This window comes from Chanodichthys erythropterus, chromosome 3 (assembly GCF_024489055.1).
Source record: "Chanodichthys erythropterus isolate Z2021 chromosome 3, ASM2448905v1, whole genome shotgun sequence".
In the NCBI taxonomy this organism is placed as follows: Eukaryota; Metazoa; Chordata; class Actinopteri; order Cypriniformes; family Xenocyprididae; genus Chanodichthys; species Chanodichthys erythropterus.
In genome coordinates this window covers 37,929,056-37,949,364 of record NC_090223.1, presented here as the reverse complement: position 1 = coordinate 37,949,364, position 20,309 = coordinate 37,929,056, and the positions used below count along the sequence as shown (strand labels likewise).

General features: G+C 37.1%; 1 gene segment (V, D, J or C); it reads left to right on the top strand.

Annotated features, from left to right (window-relative positions):
* Positions 1-12,828: 12,828 nt before the first annotated feature.
* LOC137017665 (Ig mu chain C region membrane-bound form-like) lies at positions 12,829-19,639 on the top strand. The segment is given in 5 exon segments: positions 12,829-13,075; positions 16,358-16,699; positions 17,314-17,619; positions 18,610-18,764; positions 18,910-19,639. Coding segments are annotated over 5 exon segments (915 nt in total).
* Positions 19,640-20,309: the final 670 nt, after the last annotated feature.

Genomic DNA, 20,309 nt, shown 5'->3' with positions numbered 1-20,309 from the left:
CTTGTTACAACAAAAATTACAAGAGAAATTCTGATCAGATGAATTTGGTTATTTAGTGATGCTGATTTTATCATCATGGAGTGTCCTGATTCACTGATTATCTCCAGAATCTAAACTCTGAGTGGGTTAACTGCTAGTTTTGTCTTTTTTTTATGACAGTGAAATGTTCTGATTTTCAAATTCATTATACAGCAGTGTCTTTTAAACTCACACAAACATCATGAATCAGCGTATGAACCTCAACAATGGTGACAATAAACAAAAATCTTTTTTGAGATTTTAGTAGCTTGTTTTGTGATGCTCAAAGTTAATCTGTTATCATGAGCATTTTGTCACCATTGTTGAGGTTCATATCCAGAATCTTGATGTCTGTGTGTGTCTACATGATCATGTCTAAATAATTTCTACATAATGACATAACAACTTACAAAACATCAAAGCAGAACAGGATTTTATGCAGTATTATAGAGCTAGAATAATGTAAAAGGAATACAATATTTGGAGATCAGTGAATAAGACCACTGTATGATAATGAAATCATCAACAATAAGTAATCAAATTCATCTGATCAGATTTTATTCTCAGAATTCTTTTAACAAATATTTTTTAGAAACACACAGTTACAACAATTGGAAAAAAACTAATGTTGAAATGTCAAGGGTCAGAGCCCAACTAAAGCTAGCGCTTACCTCCATAACGGTGACTTTGAACTTTTTTATTTTCAATAAAACATCAACACCTCATTAAGAAGTTTTGTATGAAAGAAAAAGAGTCAGAGTGGTTTGTAATAAGTGAAGATGCAGAGATCTAGAGAGATCTGTTTTTAATGATCTGTGTTTAATGTTCTGTTTCTGTTATCTGAGTTTTGTGAGGTTAGTGATGAGCCAGAAACACTGATGTTATGCTGCATGTTGCTTTAAAATTGTACACCAATTTTACGTTCCCAAAACATTCTCAGAATGTCCCCAGTGGTATTAATGATGTTGTCTAGTAAAGTTCCCAGTATGTTCAGAGATGGTCACGATGTGGAGTTCTTTTAGGGTTTGGGGGACGTTATTTGGCTGACCTTCACAGAACATTCAAGATGTTCTCTGAACGTTTAGGGAACCATGTTTTATTTGGAAATGTTCTCAGAACGTCCCTGCTGCCCTTGTCAAAAAATTGAATTGAAAATTTGAGCTAAACTGATTAACAAAAGTGACTGTTCAAACAAAAACTATTTTTTTTTTCTTAAATGTCTTACAAAAAAAGCTCTTTACAGGTTATACCTGCATAAATAATATGAAAACTTTTCTTTAAAATGCAAATCTCTTGCAGTAAGTCATTAGCTGACAACAGCACATGCATGAGCTTATGTAACTACTGTATCACTGCATCAGCAGCTACACAGTTACTGCAATTTATAAATGTCACCCTTATGGAGGTAAGCACTAGCTTTAGTTGGGCTCCTGTCCCTTTACGTTTTGAGTTTTCTTTTTCTTCAATTGTTGTAACTGTGTGTTTCTAAAGCACATTTGTTACAAAAAAAGTTGGGTTGCATGTTGTTGTTGATTTTTTTCCATCATACAGTGGTCTTATTCACTGCTCTCTGAGCATTTTATTTATTTCATGTTGTAGTTTTATGAAAATACATAAAATCCTGTTCTGCTTTGATATTTTGAAAGTTTTTATCATTGGGCAGAAATTATTCAGACAGGATTGTCTGAATAAAATGTCGCCTTCTATGTGGGTAGTTGATGCAGTGATACAGTAGTTACATGTCAGCTAATGGCTTACTGCAAGAGTTTTGCATTTTACAGAAAAGGTTTCAGAATAATAATCCAGGAAATCCCTGTAAAGTGCATTTTTTGTAAGATATTAAAGAAGCATTAGTTTTTGTTTGGACAGACACTTTTGTTAGTCAATTTAGCTCTAATTTTCAATTAAATTTTTTGACAAGGACATTCTGGGAACATCACATTTCCAAATAAAACACATCACATCAATCCTGGACAGAAGGCAATTCTAGACCCACAAGTGTACATGCAGGAGGATGTAAGGCCTGCCTAATGGGCCCAATGACGGTTTCCCACAGGACGGGGAAGGTTTACGCATGTATGCCTTTTCAGCATCTCTATGAAGTTCACTTAATTTCACTCGTTTAATCTGACTCCAGTTTCAAATGATTCTTATTGGTTGTGCTTCCAATTAGAAATTAATCATTAGTTATGCCTTAATTTAGATATTTGATTATTCTGATTACCTTATAGTTTCAATTATTTCATTCACTGCAGTCCCAGTATCGCTTTAGAAGAGTCACTTCAGCCGTTAAGTTCTCTTCCCGAACACAAACTCGTCAGTTCTGACCTTAAACATTGGATGCAGGGTAAATATCTACCTTTAAGTCGGTCGCGCTCTGCTTACTCGTAACAAAAAGCATAGTTTTATATATATTTATATAAACTGCAACTTACTTAAGGCAGTGATAGTCAGAAATCGAAATGGACTTAATTGAATTTAACAGATTTGAGGTAACACCTTCGCTTTGATCTACTAGAAATAATGAATTAAGAATAATACAGAATCAACCAAATATAACATTTTATTTGTCAAGTAAAAATATATCATGCCAATTACATTAGTTAGACAATTAGAAGCCAATTCAGAAATAATGAATGCATAACATCAGTTGAAATACATATACACACAGTGGTGGACTAGTGTTTGAAGACACTTGTCCATCACTGCGTGGGGGTCTCTGACTACAGACAATCCCCCCTTAAAAACAAATTAACACAAAACAAAAAAAAAAAGAAACTAAAACTAATATACATAACAAAAATATGCAATAAGCAAAACTGCAGGGCCTAGCGAAAAAACCTACACCAAATTGTATTTAAAAAAAACATTTATTTCATACTAAGTAGGCTGTACTACAAATCAGTTAACATATTTACTCACATATTGCTTGAGACTTACTGGTATAAATATTGTAATTACACTTTATTTGGAGTACTTCTTTATTACACAATGCACATTTCTTGATATTAAGCCTAAAATGTGTTTTACAGTTTTTTTCAATTGCTAACAAGCATTTAGCAATACTTAAAGTACTTTTTCTAAAATCTTAACACAGCAACACACCTACATCACACAGTTAGCCAAATAGTTAATTTTCTGCCCAAAACCATATTTTGTTATATAAACACATACTCTACATTTCAAAATGCTAAAAACCTTTTTCAACACAAACTAACTCTATCAAAACACAGCAAACCTGATTCAAAATTGAGTCATTCTGTCAAAACATAGCACTAGTTTTCTATCCAACATGAACATATAGTATATCAAAGTGCAATGACTGTCAAAATACTAACAGTTGATGACATTATGAAAACTGCATTACTGTTTCGGTTATAACTGGGGAAAATATGAAATCTATCGTTTTTATAATTCAGTTTCCTTTTACTGCAGTAATAGAGTAATCATTCTACATTTTTGGTTGAGTGTTGAATGTGTGCATTATTGGCAACAGAAGTGAGTCATTATTTTATAGAATGTGCAGAAGAAAAAGAGAAGAAGAAGAAGAAAGTAACAGAACTACTCAGGGCAGCTGCTGGTCAGATGAGTCCCCATATATGCAGAATTTCAGTTGATCCCTCTGTTGAAATCTCTTTCAGGGGTTGGGTGTGTGGTGTGTTGATGTGATTTCTCAATAGTGATCTGCTAATTAAAAATGCTTATCAATTGTTTCAATAATTGTTTAAATACTTTTGAGCTGCTGTTGTTGCAAAAGTAGAGGTTTTATCCTATATTTACAGTTTTTTACAGACGCTAGGACACATTTCTCAATACTTAGGTCACTTTTGCAAAACTCTTCACACAGTGAGCACAACAGAAGTCCATGTGGGCTAAACTGAGGATCAATTATCATTGTTTTGGCACAACATGCATTCAATGACTACATCTCTCAAATTTCATGAATTCTTTTCTCACTCAGACACAACAACTGCCAAAACTCTTTGTATGTACAGGCCAATTTGCACATGCTTACATACTGTTTTCAAAACTGGTAAACTTATGTTCAAAACAATAACATAATACAAAACTGAATAAGACAACAATTTGCTACATTCCTACAGTAATATTTTAATGAAATATATTTTAAATCTTAAAATTAAATGCTATAAAAACAATTGAATTGTATCTGTATCAGTGGATGGTGTGTATACAAATTATTGTATTTTGGAATTATAAAAAAAATATAAAAATAAATAAACAACATAAAATATTGACAAATTCTGCATCATGTCTGATTCATTTCAGTAACATATATTGCAGTGAATTATAAACAGAGATGTGTCCTTGTTTTTCATAAGAAAACATTGTATAATGCTACATGTTTTTTAGGTCATTGTTTTGTGGGTGACAAAGTGTGTTTGTCAGCTGTCAACCTTTGCTAGTGTTCTGAAAGAATAAGTTGATTTGAGACCTGAATACAGTGTTTTGGTAGTTGTAGTGCATTTTGAATGTGAAATCAACTGCTTTGCCAAGATGAAAGCTGGTTAGGAGAACTGTGTGAAGAGTTTTGCAAAAGTGACCTAAGTATTGAGAAATGTGTCCTAGCGTCTGTAAAAAACTGTAATGATTGGAACATTGGGTCTTCATTTCTGACTTGCTGTTGTCATGATCACCAGTGAGAGTGCCCTTTCAGCCACTAGAGGGCACTCCATTCCGGACTCTCATTTCCACCCATTGCATTCACTACATTACCCATAACGCACTGCCGGACTCATTATCCCTTTATCACATCATTACAACCAGCTGTCATGTATTATGTAATCATTGTCTGTCTATTTATACCCTGTCTGTTTCTGTTCACATCCTGGAGTTTTCAGTTCACATTCCCCGGTCTGTGTTGTTTCCTGTTCCCGTGTTTTGTTCTTGTTTTTTGATGGACTGATTACCTGGCTTTTGACCCATGCTTGTTTGTGGACTACGATTTTGGATTACCCTAATAAAAACACCTGCACTTGGATCTGTCTCTCGTCTCCGTGTTTCAACGTGACAGAAAACTCCAGCATCTAACGATCCAGCAGGACGGGGATCCACATCACTCCTCCTACCACTGTGAGGGAACGGATGGCTCGCCGGAGCAATCTAATCACCCTGCGGCTACAGGGTCATCAGGTCGGTGGATTGGCACAAATGTTTTGGACAATGATGCGTGTCTGATTGACCTTTTCAACGGTTTTCTGGATGACCCGTTGCCGTCGAGGGAGATAGATGGATTGGGTGACATGGATTTTTGGGGGTTCGTCTACTACCTCGAAGATCGGGGTGGGGGACCCCACCTAATCTACTAGGCAGTGTACATGCTCCAACCCATGAATCCGTTCCAGAAGTCACAGGGGAGGTAGGCACTGAGCTTCTGCTTAACCCTGGTAAAAGGAGGAGGAGAAGGAGGAAGGTTCCCTTCTTCCCCCAAGGTCCAGAACCCGCTCCAACCAGTGAGTCCATTCCAGAGGCCGCTCCAGCCAGTGAGTCCACTCCAGAGGCCGCTCCAGCCAGTGAGTCCACTCCAGAGGCCGCTCCAGCCAGTGAGTCCACTCCAGAGGCCACTCCAGCCAGTGAGTCCGCTCCAGAGGCCGCTCCAGCCAGTGAGTCCGCTCCAGAGGCCGCTCCAGCCAGTGAGTCCACTCCAGAGGCCGCTCCAGCCAGTGAGTCCACTCCAGAGGCCGCTCCAGCCAGTGAGTCCGCTCCAGAGGCCGCTCCAGCCAGTGAGTCCACTCCAGAGGCCGCTCCAGCCAGTGAGTCCACTCCAGAGGCCGCTCCAGCCAGTGAGTCCGCTCCAGAGGCCGCTCCAGCCAGTGAGTCCGCTCCAGAGGCCGCTCCAGCCAGTGAGTCCACTCCAGAGGCCGCTCCAGCCAGTGAGTCCACTCCAGAGGCGGCTCCAGCCAGTGAGTCCACTCCAGAGGCGGCTCCAGCCAGTGAGTCCGCTCCAGAGGCCGCTCCAGCCAGTGAGTCCGCTCCAGAGGCCGCTCCAGAGCCCGCTCCGGTCAGTAAGTCCGATCCAGCCAGTGAGTCCATTTTGGGTGAGCCACTGCCTCACCCTCATAAGCGTAGGAGAAGGAGGAAAAGGGCTTCCTCCGTCCTACAAGGCCTGGAGACCACTCTAGTGGTTGTTCGTGGGTTCTCCAAGCGCCTTTCCCTGCCGGCGCCTACTAAGCGCCTTTCCCTGCCAGCGCCGACTAAGCGCCTTTCCCTGCCGGCGCCGACTAAGCGCCTTTCCCTGCCGGCGCCGACTAAGCGCCTTTCCCTGCCGGCGCCGACTAAGCGCCTTGCCCTGCCGGCGCCGACTAAGCGCCTTGCCCTGCCTCCTGAGCAGCCAGAGCCGGCCACGGAAACCGTCACCGAGCTGCCTGCTCTCCCTGATACGGCCATGGAGCACCCTTGGTCAGCCCTGCCATCGCCGCCGCCACCCAGATCTTCTGCCCTGCCGCCGTCCAAGCCTACTGCCCTGCCGCCGTCCAAACCTTCTGCCCTGCCGCCGTCCAAACCTTCTGCCCTGCCGCTGTCCAAACCTTCTGCCCTGCCGCCGTCATCCAAGCCTTCTGCCCTGCCGCCACCGCCCAGATCTTCTGCCCTGCCGCCGTCATCCAAGCCTTCTGCCCTGCCGCCACCGCCCAGATCTTCTGTCCTGCCGCCGTCATCCAAGCCTTCTGCCCTGCCGCTGCCGCCCAGACTTTCTGCCCTGCTGCCACTGCCCAGGCCGTCTGAACCGTTGGAATCTGCTTGGTCAGTTCCTCCAGCACCACCCTGGCTTTCAGTGGGGCGCCCTGGATCTGGCCCGCCATCCCTCCCTCTGATCCTCCTCCGGTCCACCTCCCTCCTGTGTTTTTTGTGTTTTGTCTGGTGGAGCGTCTGGTAGCCACTCCTTTGAGGGGGGATAATGTCATGATCACCAGTGAGAGTGCCCTTTCAGCCACTAGAGGGCACTCCATTCCGGACTCTCATTTCCACCCATTGCATTCACTACATTACCCATAACGGACTGCCGGACTCATTATCCCTTTATCACATTACAACCAGCTGTCATGCATTATGTAATCAGTGTCTGTCTATTTATACCCTGTCTATTTCTGTTCACATCCTGGAGTTTTCAGTTCACATTCCCCGGTCTGTGTTGTTTCCTGTTCCCGTGTTTTGTTCTTGTTTTTTGATGGACTGATTACCTGGCTTTTGACCCATGCTTGTTTGTGGACTACGATTTTGGATTACCCTAATAAAAACACCTGCACTTGGATCTGTCTCTCGTCTCTGTGTTTCAACGTGACAGCTGTGTTTAAGCATTTGCAAATAAGATGAGAAAGATAATTTTGGTATGAGGTAAGCTTACATGAAAATAAAATTTAAGCATTTAAGAAATGTGTTAATTGACTGCATTTTGTGTGAAAACGACATGAATTGTGTTAATGGTATGGCCACAATAGACGGATGTTTTGCTAAATGTGTTTAGAGTTTTGAAAATGTGACTACAGATTGGACAAAAGTATGTTAGCAATTGAGAAAAACTGTAATATCACTATTAGTAAGGATAGTATGTATATATTAAAAATGTATCATATGTTTATATTTATAATGTATAATATATTTAAATGCAAGATATTTAAAGTGTACCTAAAGTATACTTGCAATAGTTACATTTTAGCACGATCAAATACTTTTTTTCTTTGTTACAGTTTTTTCCAATTGCTAACACACAATTTTTCAAACTAGTCTGGTTTTATCAAAACACTTAACACAATTCACAAAACCACACACCCAAACTGCAAAATACCTCATATATCCTGCAAAATGAAGCACTGCAACCGAAACTACACAGAGCATTATCAAAATCAAACTTTTGCATGAAATGGCACACACTTCATTCATATTACCAGATTTTTGCCTAACCACCTACACACTGTTGGGCATAATGAAAAGCACCCCCATCTTTAGTATGCTTTGCCATAATACTAAAATATGTATCAGATTGTTCACATGCACAGAAATATTTGCAGATACACACACATGCTGTTGCAACATTTTTATTTTTTTTCCTTCACTACAGTAAACAAGTCAGTACAACATAAGCACAGCAGATATATTTACATGGGACTGAACAAAAATATTCTTACAAAAAAAGTAAACTGAAAAAGAAAATTTCTGAAAAAAAATATATTACTGTAAAAAAAACAAAAAACAAAAAAAGGCAAGAAAAATAATTAGGCAGCATCTTGCCGCACAGCCGGGTCTGGCCACAACGCCTCGTCAACATCACAGGCAATATCTTCCCTTGCCAGACATCGAGGGAAGAAGCGCCTTGAGTGCCTTATCCATCCCTGAATTGCACCCACATCAATCTCATCACATGCCTCTTCCATGGCCTGCACAAGAGGCATGCGCACAAAGGGCTGCCGGTCGTATACCTTCCACCGCCATGCCGAAAAGAATTCTTCTATGGGGTTCAGAAAACAATGGGAAACAATGTTGTGTGTAGTGTACTGCAGTCAATATAGTACTTACATCCACATATGCTCGTCTGAACTCTTTGTTTCTTTGAGAGTTTCTCTCAAACGGCACCTTATAAAGTTGTTTCATTCTGATTTGGTTTCGCTTGAGAATGCGAGCCATTGTGGACAGACTAACTCGTTGAATGTTGTTGAATAAGGTGTTGTCTTGGATAATGTGGCTTTGAATTTCTCGTAATCTGATTTCATTATTTTCCAAAACCAAGTTTACAATGGCAGCTTCCTGTACCCCGGTGAACATTTGGCCCCTTCCTCCACCATGGTGTCGTCTCTCAGTCCTTTAGAAAAAATAAAATAAAAATATATATAGGGCTTGGACAATGCAGCCTAAATATTTTCCCCCACAGTAGAGTACATTGTACAGGAAACTTGTACAGTTCATGAATGGCTGATGTCATACACTAAGTAAACAGGTGTCACCCAACTGATACACTATGACATGGGGTATACTACATGTGTACTACATGAAATTTTGGTTACATACCTGTTCTCCAGTCTAAAGGTCCGGATGACAGAGGCGACAGTAAAACGGCTCAAGTTTGGCTGCACTCTCTGTCCAGCCTCACGCATTGTCAACCCATGGTTGATGACATGATCTACTAAGGTTGCTCTGATTTCATTTGAAAGTGTTGGTCTTCTTTGGCCATGAACTCCTCTACCTGCTCTACCCCTACCTCTCACTCTTCCTCCCCCTCTTATTCTCAACCTCCCTCTTCCTCTTCCTCTTCCTCTCTCTGCAATGTCTTCCATTGTTGTTGTAAAAAAAAAAAGGTTCTCACCTGTGGTCATTCATTTCATAGTGCTTACATCCTGATTGAAGTGTTAACAATTAACCACTGAGGTGTTTGGCCAGGTGGCACATGTAATTGGCCAATTAGCTCATGTAGTGTCATTTTGAATGGCAGTGTTTTGAAATGGCAAACATGTGACTTTATGTCAGATTGTTGTGTCTTATTCAGAGAACTGTATTTAGTGAATTTAAAAAGTGCTATTTTGAAATGCAAAATGTGTGTAAAACAGAAAAGGTGTTTAGACTTTTGGAGACTTGAGAAGAAGTTTTGCTCTCTGTGTGTCAGTTTAAATAATTGTGCTGTGCATGTCATTTTAGTGTGTTAGCAATTGGAAAAAACTGTAATTTTACTTAACTTAGTTAAGCAGAGTGTACTTAAAGGGATAGTTCACCCAAAAATGAAAATTTGATGTTTATCTGCTTACCCCCAGGGCATCCAAGATGTAGGAGACTTTGTTTCTTCAGTAGAACACAAATGATGATTTTTAACTCCAACCGTGTCAGTCATATAATGCATGTCAATGGGAACTTCATCTATAAGAAGAAAAAAAACATGCAGAGACAAATCCAAATTAAACCCTGAGGCTCGTGATGACACATTGATGTCCTAAGACACGAAACGATAAGTTTACACCATATGTCCAACTGCCTTGAGCATCCGGTGTGTGAGGTCTGAAAGCGCGCTCTGATGCCGGAAATGTTCTCCAGTGATGGGAATAACGGCGTTATAAACTTTTTTCAGTAACGAGTAATCAAACGAATTACTTTTTCTCCCGTTACAACGCCGTTACTGTTACTGGCAAAAAAAAAAAATGCCGCGTTACTGTAATTGAGCTCACTGAAGCGGTTTTCATCCGAGTAGGCTCTCTCTCAGCCATAGGACCTGCAAAGATTGTTGTCTGGTGTGTGCTGCGGTTAGTCATACACAAGTATAATTTTAAACTGATAACGATGCTCTGTATGTGTCTGTGAGCATGCGAGCTGAGTGCGAGCTCAAACCAGAATACCCTTTATGACATGCTGGATCGAAAACTAAGTTTTTCTAGTCGACTATTTAAGCCATTAGTTGACTAATCACATTTATATTAATTTAATTTCTTAAATACTGGAGAGAATAAACCTATCGTAATATATAGCACCCAAGCGCACGCATAAAGCTTGTCATAAAGAACCGGCAAAAGTAATAATTATGAATGTGACCAAAACAGCAAGGAGATATTTTAATTGTTTATTAATAAAGTAATGTTTTCTGAATCAGTGTCCGCTGTGAAGATGAAGCTGACATACTGACTCGTCATCTCCGCATACTGGACGTGCCTAGAGAGAGAATGCACTTCATTCGGATTAGGCTACATAATCAGAGTAGCCTATTTCTTTTCGTTTTTAGATATTTCAAGCTTTCTATAGATGTATTTCTCATGTCTGCGAGGCAAGCAGCCTATACGCTGAGTTTCGGTTAGCCTATAAGTCGCGTTCCAGTTCGCGCCAGTGATCGCGCCCGCGCCTGCCATTATTATATTGTCTGCTATATTTGCTTCTTATTTGATAAATCCAGGCAATTGGTTGATGAAACATTGATTAAAATTAAGATACAATTTTCACAAAACGAAATTCACTTTAAAGAAAGGATTTCTACAAAACAAAACTTAATGAAGTGTTTAAAATCATGTCTGACCCACTCCATGTCTCCGATAGATTGCGTATCTTATGATGTATTCTGTCTCATGCTTTTCACTTTTCATAATCAAGTAAAGGAATTTAAAACATAACATAAGACTATTTAAACATAAATATGAAACTACATTTTCTTTAATGGCTACCAACACTGTAGAGTGAAGAGAAATTTCATAAGCAAGAGCGGATCATGAGTCACGAGTCGGATCATGATTAATTTATTCTTATATTTAATATTAGGGGCATTCAAGTTATTTGACTTTTTAAGTAACGCAATAGTTACTTTCCCTGGTAATTAATAACTCAGTTACTAACTCCGTTACTATTTGTGAGAAGTAACTAGTAACTATAACTAACTACCTTTTTAAAGTAAAGTGCCCAACACTGCCGGCATCAGAGTGAATTCAGACCTCACACACCGGATGCTCAAGGCAGTTGGACATAGTGGTGTATTAGAGGTTAAAAAAAAAGAAAAAAAGACATAAATACGGTTCGGTTTCTCGCACAAACTGATCGTTTCGTGTCTTAGGACATCAATGTGTCGTCACAAGCCACAGAGTTTGATTTGGATTTGTCTGTGCATGTTTTGTTTTTTTTAACTCTTATAGATGGAGTTCCCATTGACATGCATTATACGGCTGACAGGCAACGGTTGGAGTTAAAAATCATAATTTGTGTTCTACTGAAGAAACAAAGTCACCTACATCTTGGGTGCGCTGGGGGTAAGCAAATAAACATCAAATTTTCATTTTTGGGTCAACTATCCCTTTAATTTCATATGTGAAATTTAGTTTAAAAAAAAAAAACGTGTGCAAAAACTTAAAAAAAAAAAAAAAAAAGTACATACTTTTTTTTTTTTTTCTTTTGTTTTTTTTTTCTCAGTGTACCTACTTGATATGTTGCTTCAGGGTCACAACACCGGAAGGAAAGGGTAAGGAGTCAGGATGTTAGGCATGTTTATAGGGAAAAACACATACACCCTGCCCTGTACCCCATTCTTATTTACTCACACACAGATCAAACCTTGACAGAGAACATATACCGAGCGTTGTGAGGCTGCTGAACCTGGATTTATATGGACTTGTCAACTCTAAACCTATACTGTGAAACTCAGAGTTTGTTCAACTAGCTTCATGCAACAGGACTCAGATATGTCAGATTCAACAACAAATCTTTTTAAGATGAACTATTAGCTATAGCACACACTGGCATGTTACATGTAGTTCCAACAAACATGGATTAGGTAAACTTTCCTTTTACACATTTAGCTGAAATGAACGCAATGAAGTTGTGATAAAATGTTTAAGAACTTCATTAAATCTTCATTAAATAAATTAAACAAGCAGCAGAAATAACTTTTTTGAGTTTTTACAGTTTTGAGAATTTACAGTAGCTACATAGCCTATAATATACTAAAATGGATTCGTTTCTAATTTAAGGGTCCTAGTGTTTTGGATAAAATGCAACATTAGCAAGTCATGTCAAATGTCAAGTCATTGCAAATCATGTTTCTGACTCAGGACAATTGAGAACAGTATATAGAAAGGCGAGAGAAGCTTTTACTGCATCCAATTCTCCTGACCGAAAAGTAGAATATCAAATGTTAGGTTGAAGTTATTTTGATCACATGAACAGCTTCTTATGAGCTTTTTGGTCAGTAACTCAAAGGCACCAGTCACTGTGTACCTACTTTGACTACTGGGGGAAAGGAACCAAAGTCACTGTTTCCTCAGGTAAGATATTGATGATATTTTCTTTTTTAATGTCTTTTTGAAGATCAAGTAAGTAGTCTTTCAGACATATTTACAATTTGTACCTTGGTTAACAGTGGAAAGATGCGTCGGTAACTTTAAAAAATAACGCGTAAAACTTTCAGATTACAGAAAGTGTGAACTAACGTATCAAACCGTGTCGCTTTGAGAACGTTGATCTAGACAGTACAGCCTATAGCCTGTGTAAATGTATTTGTGGTTATGGTATGGCTCTTATCATAAACTTTCCGGCTGTGACGGTGATTTTGACTACTGGGGAAAGGGAACCGCGGTGACTGTAACATCAGGTAAGAAGTTAGATTCCTTAATAAATCATTCGTTATGTATTGTTTTATTAAGATATTAACTAATGAAGCATATTATTTTTATTAGGCTATTAACAACACTTTTTAGTCATAGAAAAATATCATGGATAATGTTGCAATAGGCTAAATTAATAAATCAGGTTGCAGCTGTAGGTTCGCTTATATTAGTGGGGAAAAATCGTTTGTGTTTTTGTGCACTGAAGAAATTAAAAGTATCACTGTGATCGCTTTGACTACTGGGGAAAGGGAACCGCGGTGACTGTAACATCAGGTAAGAAGTTAGATTCGTTAAATTATTCCTTATGTAGCCTATAATTTTATTAACATATTAGCTAACAAAACATATAATTTTTTATTAACTTATTAACAAAATCTTTTTATTCATAGAAAAATTATCATGGATAATGTGGCAATAAATTAATAAGTGAGGTTGTATTAGTGTAAAAATCGTTAGTGTGTTTGTGCGCTGAAGAAATTAAAAGTCTCACTGTGACGCTGCCTTTGACTACTGGGGGAAAGGCACGTCGGTCACAGTGACATCTGGTAAGAAGTTAAATTTAATCTAATCTACTCTATAACTTTGGCACGTTTTAAATATAATAGTGGGCTAAATGTAAAATTACAGACCGCTGGTCCGTTTTGCAATAATAAACATGAGATTGAATTAAAAGGATAAATGGTCGAATCTGTAGGTTAGAGTAATAAATGAAAGCGACTTGTTAAGCGGTTACATAGTTGCTATTTTTGTACAATATCCCCGGGTAAAGTATCAGTGTGACGATGCTTTTGACTACTGGGGAAAAGGAACCACGGTCACTGTCTCGTCAGGTAAGAAAAATACTCACCATCAAATCAAAATCTGATTTAAGTACGATAAAATGTGTGCGAAGTTAATTTGTCGAAAAACTGTTTTTACATTAAAGCAACATTTCAATGGCGATTTTCTTGTTCTGCGATTAGAGCAATTAAAGTCAGGACATTGGTCTTAAGTGTTTTGTTAGAAACGCAATTATGATTCACATTAATTATGAATAACTACAATTCTAAATAATTAGATTTGTGCATTCAAATAAAACAAGAAATTGGCTACAGGTCGTTCAGCAGACTCGTTGTGTTTTTATACTGCTCTGTAACATTAAAAGAATATTGTGTAACTGGGCTTTCGACTACTGGGGAAGCGGCACCAAAGTCACCGTGACAAACAGTAAGATTTTATCATTAATTGCAAGGACATTTTTATCGTAAAATAAGACAAAATGTTATCATTTATTTATTTCTATTATATTTTTAACAGAGTTGTTAGAGTTTTCTAAAAAAAAAAAAAAAACTGTCTCCATTTAGCTGCTGTCAAACATAGGCCTATGCAATTTCACTAAAAGGCTATATAATTTTATAATATTGTTCAGCTGCTAAAAACGAACAAAAACAACAACAGTAGTTATTCTTAAGATACTCTTTTCATTGTTCATTTGCTCGCATGTATTGATTTAATCTGCTCAAATATTAGACACTGAAAACAGCCAGAGAATAAGTAAAAGACTAAATAGCCTAACTAAACTGCAACGTCTCTGGTGCGTTAAAACTTTCTGCACTGATACTGCCACTAATATAACGCGTTATGTTTTAAATTGTTGATTGCTTCCCAATATTATTTGTTTAAATAATAATAACAAATAATAATAATAATAATAATAATAATAATAATAATAATAATAGGTTGATAAACTGGCGTAGCTTACTGCTTTAGAAATGTTTCTGTCAATGGCAATCAAAGGTTTAAAAGAAGGTCTTTGGCGGAAACACAGCAGCCGCAATTCAAGAAATAACTGCAAGCACAATGAAAATATAATAGAATTAAAAAAAAAAAAAAAAAAAGAAAAGTGCGATGAATGTTTGTATTTTTAAATTGGGCTATTTATTTTAATAATAGTTTTTTTTTTATATGATTTCATAGTTCAAAGTTACAAACTGATTTCTCTAAAAATTCTCGAAAGGTTGGAATTTTAATTCAATTTTTTATTTTTTTTATTTACACTTAAGTTGCGAGAACTGTTTAATTTGAAACCAAATGAAAAGTCATTATGGAGTCATAATAAATGAAAATTTGTTTAAATAATCCTTTATTAATTGTAGCATTTACATTGTCGTTGAATGTTTCGTGAAGAACCTTTAAACATCTATGGAACCTTTCAATTCCACAAAAGGCTCTTAAAGGATTAGTCCACTTTTAAATAAACATTTCCTGATAATTTACTCACCCCCATGTCATCCAAGATGTCCATGTCTTTCTTTCTTCAGTCAAAAAGAAATTAAAGTTTTTGATGAAAACATTCCAAGATTATTCTCCTTATAGTAGACTTCAATGGGCACCAAACAGCTGAAGGTCAAAATTAGTTTCACTGCACCTTCAAATTGTTCCCAGATGAGAAATAAGGGTCTTATCTAGTGAAACCATCCCTCATTTTCTGAAAAAATTATATAAGTTTTAGCCATAAATGCTCATCTTGAACTAGCACTCTTCTTCTTCGAATTTTGACCTTCAACTGTTTGGTGCCCATTGAAGTCTACTATATGGAAAAAAGTCCTGGAATGTTTTCATCAAAAACCTTCATTTCTTTTCAACTGAAGAAAGAAAGTCATGGACATCTTGGATCACATGGGGGTGAGTAAATTATCAGGAAATTTTTATTTAAAAGTGGACTAATCCTTTAAGGTTATTTAAATGTTCTTCACACTAAGATTTTTTTTTCCTAAGAACTCTTCACTGAAAGTTTCTTTGAGAAACTCAAAACGTTTCTTCTATGGCATCGCATTCATTTTTGGAGCCTTTATTTTTAAGAGTGTAAGAAAAAATAAATGTTTCCCCTAATTTGCGAGATTTTAGCTTATGTTTTACGCGGCCGAATAGTTTTGAAGACGGAGACCAATCAGTTAACTAAGGGGTCAGTCTTTCTTTTTTATTACCAATCTACTTGTTAAAGTAACTTACTTAAAATGTTATGAACAGTCTTAAAGAAGAAGACGAAAAGATGATTAACTTGCAAGACTAGTCTAGCATTTTATTCAACTGGCCACATGACTCTGATGCAAAGCGAAGATAGTGATGTATTTCTTCGCGCGTAAAATATTTTAATCTTTTAATTTATTTGATTTATTCTATAATTTATTAGTTCGTTCATTTGACATGTAGCTGTTTAATAGGGTTGCATATATTATGTTATAGGTCATAGCATATTGTCTGAGAAATATGTAATGTCTCTACAGCTCAACCATCTGCGCCGAAGTCAATCTTCGGCCTGTCTCAGTGTTCTTCTGATTCTGAGTTCCTCACCATCGGCTGCGTGACAAGAGGTTTCTCCCCTGCGGACTCGCTTACTTTCAAATGGACGGATTCTGCTAAGAAAGAGCTGACTGATATCGTGCAGTATCCAGCGTTCGGGAGTGACGGAGACTATATCAAAATCAGCCATCTGCGTGTGAAAAAAAGCGACTGGACTCCTCAAACCTCTTACACATGTGAAGCTTCAAATTCGAAAGGCAAAAAAGAAACTAGTCCTATTTTTAAAAAAGCGTCAACAGGTAAAGACCTACCTATAGCTCCAGCAGGTAAGTCACATCTCTAAAATGTTTAACATTATACAGTTGACATTTCAGCTGTAGCCTATGTGTCTCTATTGTAGGCCTATTGCTGTTGGGTCAAGATTATGATGATATTTCTTTGTGGAGGCTCCTGATTGAGTAGACATTTTAGCACACTCTTATAGTTGTGTCAATGAACCTGCTTTTCTGATGAATGAACTTCTATTTCAAATTCACACAAAGATATATTCTTTTAAGCTGATCCCAATTCACAGATCCAAATGTACACATTAAGTCATATATTCTTTCTTACCCCCTTGTAGCTAAATTCACACTGACACTAAAGCCACCAACTGAAAGAGAACTATTTGTTAATAATAAAGTTGTCTTGCAAGCTGTTGTTTCTGGAGATGTGGAAAAGACAGTGCAAGAAGCTTCAGTGTCATGCACAATAATAAGCCTGTAAATGTCAGCAATTTTAATGACATTTCACAGTTTATAAAAATCCAGTTTTTTATTGCTTGCAAACCTGTTTGAAATGCTTTCCCTGTCAAAATGCTTGTCTTGATGCACTGTTGTTATTCATTATTGTTTGATTCTTCTGTTTATATAACAGACCTTTATCACTTCCTCTATTTCAGATAAAAAGAAATTCAATATTACCATTTACAGACCTGATATTATCAACAAAGACAGTGTCTCTCTGGTGTGTGAGGTCACAAGCCCTAAACCTGGTGATGTCTCTATCATATGGAAGGTGGGCGATGAGCCTTATATTGAGGGCAGAACCAATGCTTCCATCCTTCAACAGGACTCCATGTCTGTACTTAGCATCCTAACAATCCCAAAGGAAAAATATGAAAAACCCCAAACCACCATCACCTGCGCAGTCAAACACCCCAACATGGAGAATACAAGTGTTCCATTACAAGTGACAACAAGCCAAAGTAAACAATGCCCAGAATGTCCAGTTTGTAGCACAGATTATTGTTAACTTTTATCTGTTCATTTGTTCATTTTCCAATGCTTATGCTCCCTTTTGCTCACTTGTCAGATTATGTATCTTTGATGTTTTTTGTGCATTGTTCTGCTCCATCACTTTACTGCATGGGTCAAACTTCAAAGCCAAATTTCACTCAAAATTATGCTTAATTTGTTATTGCATGAAAATAAATATGAACAAAAACTTAGTCACCATAATATCATAATGTGAAAAAAAAACAATAGTTTTCAAGAGCAACAACTTATTCTGACCTGTGTGAGTGTCATGCTTTTTTAATGTTGCACGTTTGTTTTGTCCTGTGCTTACTGTACCGCTGTTAGACTTGTCATGTCCTCTGATATAACAGTTTAATGTTCTATGTTTCAAATCCAAAATAATTTATTTTGGTTTGACATTTATGTTGTTTTACAATATTAAGCAATAAATCTGTGTTTGCAACTTTGCATGATTTAGTCCAGCTCTCATTCTTATAATCAGAAACTTTTCATGCTTTACTTTCTGGTCCTGTTTTAACAGTATTTAGATAAATGAGAATATTTTGACTCTACACATAGTAAAGCCACTTATGGTGACCATCAAAGTCATCATTTACAATCAATAATGCATACAGATGTTTTGTTTTAAGGATGTATTATATTTTATGTGTACTGTAATATGCGTGAGCATATTTTTATAAAATGTATGGTATAATGCAGAAACAATGTTATATGTTTGTCTCTTCTGTGTACATATTTAGCTGTGTGTGCAAATGAATGTGAGAACATGTACAGTATGCAGTACATGTGGCCGGCATGTGCTTAATTATGCACTAACTAAAAGCCTAGTAAGACTCATTGGACTTTAAATTCAGCATGTGTGATTTATGCTTGCATCTATATGCACTGCACAATGTGCTTACTCTTCATATGCCCCATGTACATGTTTTCTTTTCCAGGGAATCTACCTGAGCCAGAGAAGGGTTTTGCTCTGAACTGTAATAATGATGTTCTGGAGGAGGATGAGTTCAGAAGTCTCTGGTCCACTGCCATTTCATTCATCTTCCTCTTCCTCTTTTCTCTGACATACAGCGCTGTACTCAGCCTCTTCAAGGTAATCTAAATATAAATAAATAGAGCACATGATATTTAAATAAGATGATGATACTGTTACAGTTACATATATATCAGGTTCATTTTGAATTTTTGCATTATGTAATAAAAAGGGTTTTATTTATTGATATTAATGACTTTTCCAGATGAAGCAGTAATGATTTTTAAGAACTTCTGAAGACTCCAAGGTTTCTGATGGTGTTGATTCTACATGATTTCCCTCTATGCACACATTTTTGAAGATATTGACAAATATGTACTCAGTGTTCACACTCATCAATAAAGTCTTATTATGTCTACTCTTTCAGGTTATCTAGATTTTATTCCTTCAAATATTTTATCTTACAATTAACAGTATCTTGCAGTTTCAGTAGATGTTACAGTGACTTTAGGGCATGGTGAAACAACATGGTGAAAAAAAAGGTGAAACAATTTCCTCTGAAATTGCTAGTAAATGTATTTAATTATGTAATTACAAAAACACAGGTTGTTGAAGGTGGGAAGGAGAAAGTCTTAGAATGGATAGAAGAAACAATGTAAGAGGACGAGGACGAGTGCATATGTGAGGTGGGTGAGGAGGAAGAGTGGGGCAAGAAAGAGGAAGAAGAGGAAGAAAAAAAAATGTAAAGAGCAGAGTAGTAATTTTTTGATCCATTTTGAGCTCCTATGATAGGACATGTTTTTGTTCATCAAAAGACAATGACAGAGAAATATTACATTTGTTTTGAGATTAAAAATGTACTTCTCCCTTAGAACTATATGTTTTGAACAATGTGTTTTCTGTTTTTTGGTGTATTGTTTACTGCTTGATTGTGTATATCATTTTGATCACTTTCTTTATGATTTGAAGATTTAAAAAAAAAAAAAAATTAAGTTTTAACATTTACAGTACATTCATCACCCCACCCCTTCACAGCAGATATATATATATATATATATATATATATATATATATAATAAAAAAAATAATTGTAATAACAAAAAACATACAATAAAGGAAAGTGTACTTTGTTTATGATTTGAGAGCAGTGCTTGATTTTGAACACTAAAACTGTTTTGAAACAGGTAAAACTGTTTTGCGAAAGTTTCATTTTGCAAGAGGAATCAGAGGTTTTGTAAATAGTGCTTGAAGATGAGGTTTTGTGTTTAATGGTTTCAGAAAATGGAGCAAGGTTTCAGAAATTGTGTTTTAGCAATTGAGAAAATGTGTTGTGGCTACATCAAGTTACAGTTTTTTCCAATTGCTAACACACTAAAATGACATGCACAGCACAATTATTTAAACTGACACACAGAGAGCAAAACTTCTTCTCAAGTCTCCAAAAGTCTAAACACCTTTTCTGTTTTACACACATTTTGCATTTCAAAATAGCACTTTTTAAATTCACTAAATACAGTTCTCTGCATAAGACACAACAATCTGACATAAAGTCACATGTTTGCCATTTCAAAACACTGCCATTCAAAATGACACTACATGAGCTAATTGGCCAATTACATGTGCCACCTGGCCAAACACCTCAGTGGTTAATTGTTAACACTTCAA